This window comes from Poecilia formosa, unplaced genomic scaffold (assembly GCF_000485575.1).
Source record: "Poecilia formosa unplaced genomic scaffold, Poecilia_formosa-5.1.2 Scaffold572, whole genome shotgun sequence".
Taxonomy (NCBI): Eukaryota; Metazoa; Chordata; class Actinopteri; order Cyprinodontiformes; family Poeciliidae; genus Poecilia; species Poecilia formosa.
In genome coordinates, this window is record NW_006800511.1 from 136,739 (window position 1) to 143,266 (window position 6,528).

General features: G+C 42.3%; 1 protein-coding gene across 1 annotated transcript in view; it reads right to left on the bottom strand.

The window, feature by feature from the left end:
• nicn1 (nicolin 1) overlaps positions 1-3,495 on the bottom strand; it is a 6,095-nt gene extending 2,600 nt beyond the window's left edge. Inside the window, exons 1-3 of the mRNA XM_007540897.2 lie at positions 3,338-3,495; positions 2,633-2,781; positions 1,882-2,061 (exon numbers count right to left, since the gene is read on the bottom strand). Coding sequence (XP_007540959.1) covers positions 1,882-2,061; positions 2,633-2,779 — 327 coding nt within the window. The 5' untranslated portion in view covers positions 2,780-2,781; positions 3,338-3,495. The remainder of the gene's footprint in view (positions 1-1,881; positions 2,062-2,632; positions 2,782-3,337) is intronic.
• Between the last annotated feature and the right edge of the window lie 3,033 nt (positions 3,496-6,528).

Sequence of the window (6,528 nt, forward strand, 5' to 3'; positions counted from 1 at the left end):
AGAGGGATGATGCAGGAGAAGATGGGGGCTCTGAGCCGAGAGACAGCAGCTCTTTCAGACCCAGTCAGAGCCACAGCGGAGGAGCTGAGAGCTGCAGACGTCTCATTCCTGCACAACTACAAGGCTGCAGTGGAAAGAGTCCAGCGCTGCCCCCTGCTGGAGGATCCACAGCTGCCCTCAGGAGCTCTGATAGACCAGGCCAAACATCTGGGCAACCTGGCCTTCAACATCTGGAGCAACATGAAGGGCAGGGTGACCTACACTCCTCTGGTTCTGGACCCAAACACGGCTCATCCAAAGCTCCTGCTGTCTGACGATCTGAGCGTTGTGACAGCAGGTCAGAGGCAGAAGCTTCCTGATAATCCGGAGCGGTTGGACGTTTGGTGGTCCGTTCTCAGCTCTCAGGGTTTTGACTCCGGGATCCACAGCTGGGATGTCGACGTTGGAGGCAGTGAGGTTTGGACTCTGGGTGTGTTAGCAGAGTCTGTCCACAGGAGGCGAAACATTCAGTCTGGTTTATGGGGACTGACGTCAACAGAAGATGGATTATCAGTTTGTTCTCCAGGCTCCTGCTCAGATCTGTCAGCCCAGAAGAAGATCCAGAGGATCCGAGTGGATCTGGACTGGGACGGAGGGAATCTGTCCTTCTCTGATCTGGACACGAACACACACATACACACCTTCACACACACCTTCACCGACAGGATGTTCCCTTACTTTTACACTCAGGATGAAGTAAAAATCTCACAGATGAAGATCTGAGTGAGGATGGAGAAAACAAGCTGGGAGATTTAAAATCTGATCATCTGCTTGTTTCTGGTTTCATCTCCTGTCAGTACTTTAAAATGACAAACTGTCAGATAAATTAATTTACATACCATGTAGTTTATATCTGTCTGGTCTACATATTCAGGATAATATCTTAACTTGAGTTGAATAACTGGGCAGTTATCAAATAAACAAAAAAAATTCATCTGTTTTATTGTATTCAGTTGAAATAATGGAGGGAATTAAATAAACTTATTAATGAAACTGTCAATAAGTCACAAATCTGATGTTTTAAACAGAAACGCGGCTGGAAACAAACTTTTCTTCTGAACATGTAAAGGACATATTTTAACAAAGAATGTAATAATGTAATAACCAACAATCTGTGTGAGAGAAACATGTTTTATAACCTTTATGAAGTCTTGAACTGTTAAATCTACTGACTGGTAAAAACTGGACCGGTCAGTAAATACCACCTTTAATATCATCCCATAAAAAACATAAAAAATAAACAATAGTTCAGGTGAAACATAGAAACATTTATAGAAGTAGGAAATAATATCAAGTTAACGTGAAGTTTCTGTCTTTATTTGAGTAAAATAATTGTAACCCTGGACCTGGAGTCGATCAGGGTGGACATGCTAATGTCACATGACCTGAGAAAGTACAGGCCCCTGTTGTGGTGCCTGAGGTCCTCTGCTGCTAAACTACTGAATAACTACAAATATGAGCTCAACATCAAATATATTTATAGTTTTTAATCTGTTCTTCCACCATCAAAGTGTTTTTCTTTCCATTCATCTTTCCAGAGTTTCAGGAAGCTCTTTAGTTTAGCGTTAGCAGCTACGTCTTTAGCATTCAAATGCTATTTTAGGCTAGCACAGTTTCACTGATGGGCTAACTCCTTTTAGCATAACTTGAACACAATAGTCATGTTTTCCAGCATCCAATCAGATCGATTAGAAGCAGACATTAAACCCAGTGGAACCAGAGAAGACTCTTCATCGCTGCCAGGATGATCCTGTCATTCGGACTTTGGTTCGGTGGGAGCTCACAGATAAACCTGGACTGAGCCAGAAGCTGCTGGTTAGCAGACCCGTTTGTCTGACCCACCTGCTTCCTGTGGATGGAGTAGTAATCCTGGGAGCCTCTCTCTGTGTGCGGGTTGTCCATCAGCGGCAGGTCTCTGAGAGCCGTGACCCACTTGGTCGGCCCGTCCTGTCCAGAAGCCCTCCTCAGCAAGCGCACAGTAACGTAGGCGGTGTAGTAGTTCTTAAAGGTGATTTCCTCAACCTGCAGACAGACGGTGGAAAACAAACACTGAAGCAGCCAAACCTCAGCGCCGCTGCGGATTAAAACAGCAGGATCCTCTGGAGCTAAATGCCCCAAACGGCCAGAACTGCTGAGTCCAACAGAAAGACGAGTTTCAGCTTCTGACAGAAACACAGACCAGTTTGTGTCTCACAGCAGCTGGATCTCCTGATCTGCACTGTAACAGCACAACTTCCTGCTGCGTCTGACAGCCAGCGTGTCGTCTGACAAAAACTCAGTGAAAACAAACGGATTGATTTAGAAACGTTGGACAAATGTTCCTTTCTTCTAGCACTCTGAACTTTTTAAACTTAATGCTGTAAAAACTTTGCAGACGTGAGGGAAGTCCAGCTGAGGGAACCTCTGGATTCCTGCTCTAGCTGTTCAGAAACGAACAGTTCATTAACATCCATCAATCAGCAGCTTGTTTCTCTGGAGGAAGTAAAGAACCAAAAACTTTAGTTTGACTGATTCCTCGGTCCGAAGCAGAGCAGAGTGAGGTTATGGGAGGATAACAGATGTTTTCATCGTTTCTGTTGTGTGTGTGACTTACACTGACTGGTTTCCCAAAGGGGAGGGGGACATCGACCACACAGACCCCGGACTGAACCGGTTCTGCTTTGGACTCTCCGATCTGCAGGTAGACCGGAGCTTTGACTGTGCAGGTGACCGGCTGTCTGCTGCCATCGACCTCGCTCATCTCTGAAAACAAAAACCGGGTTGTTAATGTTTTCCCTCTGTCCAGAAAAATTAACCTGGATGACATCATTAGTTACGACATTTCATTTCCCTTTGAACTGAATAGAACTGAGCTGAATCTTGACTTTATTCAGTTCAACTCAATTCAAATGTACTTTATTGATCCCAGAGGGAAATTAAATACTTCATGTTTTAACCAAAAACGTCCATAAACGGAGCCGAATTTTTACTGATGCAATATTGTGTTAAAAATAGTTTTCAGTGTTTTCAGAAGCACCGAGCTGTGACCTGAAGCTGATTTCATCTTAATGAAGCGACCTTCTGAAGGACGTCTGGTTGCTGCGGTCAGCACCACGGACAGCGACTGGATGAACTAAAACATGAGGTTCAAAGCAGCTCTGAGAAAGAACCGAATCATTTTAATGAGCCGTTTTAGCTTCAGGTGAACTCTGTTCAGAAACACCGTTTCATCGCAGAGACCTACACGGTTAGCATGGCGGCTAACTGCGGCTAACGGAGGCCGGGAAGCCGGGATGAACGGAGCCGGTTCTCTGCTCACCTTCCTCCGGTGGAGAGGTCAAAGGTCAGAGTTGAAGGTAAGATCTGGGCAGTGAGAGGAAAAAGTACAGACTCCAGCCACCTCTGTTCACATCCTAAAGATATTTGGTGTTACTTCCCGATTGGCACGGTAACCAAGGCGACAGAGAGTTTCTTAAAGGGCCAGCATCTCTGAAATATCAGAAAGCATCAGGTTCAGACATGGACTTTACCTGGAAGAGCAAACCTGGAGTTTTATTGCTTAAGATATTTTTATTAGAAAACATGAATAAATCCCACAGAAATGATTTATTTCTATGTTTACAGTGAAATAATATGCAGTGAAATAGTTTCTATTGTACTAACATGACTGTACTGCTACCCTCCAGTCAGCTCATTTATGTTTTAATATTTTCAGGAAGTTCAGGTATTTTTCTCTTTTGAAAACATGGATCCATTGAAATGCATTTATTTCACTAATATGTTGTGTCCAAAGTTAACCTGAATCCAGATATAAAAACTATGTAATCTCTAAAGTCAGCAGCAGGTGGCAGCATTGCTGCACCAATCAAACCCGTTTCCACAGTCTGTCCTCTATCTCTGAGCTCTGGACTTTAACTATACCACCACAGCCTGGCCGGCCTCCTGCTGAGATCCAGCTCTGGTGGGAGGAAGCAGAAAACTGCAGATATTTATCTGGAATAAAAACTGCATTCAATTTCACAACAGAATGACACGAGCATGGTTAATATTTACTATTTTTTTCCTCATCATTATGTTGGTAAATAAGTATCTTTTTTTTATATATCATTTTCCACAAACATCAGAAGAAAATGTATCGATCCTCATTTTGGAAATGTTTTATGCTTTTCTGTGTTTTAAAAGCTGAAAACAGGAACAGTTGTTTTTAGAAATGACCACAGATTTCCTGTGGTCGATGTTTTCACAACATGTCCTGTAACATTTGCAGCTCTGTGACTTTTATTCGTCTGCTTGGTTTGCTCTCAGAGCTGAGATGTTTCCTCTCTTCCTCCTGCAGGTTTGGCTGCAGCAGAAACAGAAATGACCCAGCAGCTGGGGCTTCACAGTGAGACGATCCGCTGTAGCGCCCCCTACAGGCAGCAGATCAGAGTAAACATAAGAATCCCTTTGGTTTCAGAAAAACTCCCTTTGTGTTTGTGTCAAATTTATCTATAAAGCCAATAAACGCAACATTTCTAACAAAATAATCATATATTAACCTTTTCAATAAATTACTAATCCAGGACAAAACATCATTTCATATCATATAGTTTTTACAAAAATGCAACAAAAAACAGATTTTTTGTTTCATCTTGAGAAATATTTTCACAATTTGATGCAGATTGGACATTATTTCACAGGTTATTTATTTTTTCCTTTGGGGTCCAGAACATATTTTAGTTCACACACACACACACACACACACACACACACACACACACACACACACACACACACACATCATCCCAGCTCCTCCCATATGGTGAGTGAAGGTGAATGAGCTGAGAGGAAGAGGAGGAGGAGGATGAAGAGGACTCAGGTTCTGTCCGTCTCTCATGGTGTTTTAAGCTTCCTGTGTTCCCTGGTTCTGCTTCCTCTCCTTCTGAAAGCGTTTCCTTCCCTCAGCTGCTCCAGATTCTGTCTACATGTGTTTTCTGGTAAATCGGATCAGAAACAAGCCCACTGGAAGAGGATGTGAGTGATGCTTCGTGTTTCAGGGAGTTTTCATGTCACATCAGCTAAAATCCTGTTTCTGTCTAATCAGAGGAACGTTCCAGAGAAAACATGGAGACAAAATGTTTCTCCATGAAAACACAATGTTTTTAAATCTGGTTCCTCTGAGCCTCGGAGTCTGAATCACTCAGGAAGTGAAGCAGGAACAGGAATAAATCTGGAACCTCCATTATCACCAAACTGATGAGTTTCTAATAAAACGTGACTCTTATGGGTCTCCTGGAAGTCCTTCACTTCAGCCTGGACTATTATAAAGACAGGCATGAAGAACGGCGAGTGGCAGAAAGTCCAGAGATAAACTGAGAGTCCAGATTAAAACAAAGTCTGGAAGTTTGGAGAGAAAACAAACTGGAATGGTGTCCGGATCAGTGAAGGTGGTTTAAAAGCAGTGAGGTAAGATTCATACGTCAGAAACAGCAGAGCTTTGATGCAGCTGCACTTTATCAGCAGAGGAGACCCTGACAGACGGAGAGGCAGGAATATTTGTCACGGTGAAATTAGAAGAAGCTTCTTTTTAAAGTGCCAAAACAATTTTAACTAAGCGCAGAACGGAGCCTGGAGCCACCCGCGGATCCAATTACCGTACGGGAGCTTAGAGCCCGATAGTGCCGCCATGTTAAGCCTGTTTCTGCAGAAACAAACTCAATTCCAAAGTTTAGAGTTTCTGTAATTAAAAAAGCCAAACCAGCAACGCAGAGCGACGCAAAGGAAGGAGAGGAGATAGAAGAGGGAAACGAGGGAGCGCTCCCAGAGAGGAGAGGAGGGGAGGAGGAGCAGGAAGCAGGAGGCGAGGGTGGGGAGGAAGAACCAGGATCCAACAGAACCAGAACCAGAACCAGCCTGGATAATCCAAATGCAGTGAGACTCAGATCGTTCAGCAGAATAAACTGCAGGTTTGATGAGATCAGTGTTTTATATTGGTGCATTAATAACTGATTATAACTGATAATCAAAATATGATTTCTGTTCCTCAGATTCTCAGCTGGATCAGTTCTAGAGTTTAAACATCTGGATCAGTTCTAGAGTTTAAACATCTGGATCAGTTCTAGAGTTTAAACATCTGGATCAGTTCTAGAATTTAAACATCTGGATCAGTTCTAGAGTTTAAACATCTGGATCAGTTTTGTAGATTTAGCGTCTGGACGTTCCTCCGTTTGAATCTTTTTAAATCAAATTTAATCAGTAGTGAAAACAAGATTCAAACATAACATAGAAACTATGATATTAGGCTTTGGTGTCTTATATTAATATAAATAAAATGATAAAGATCCAGTAAATATTTACAGTTAATTATTTTATATTTTCTCCATTTAAAAGGAAATTAATTTACATAAAGAGATAAAAGTTGATGAAAAGTGAACAGACTGCCTTTCCTCAGCTTCCTGTCCAACATCTTCGCTCTGATATGTAAATATTATTATTATTATTATTATTATTATTATTATTATTATGACCTGA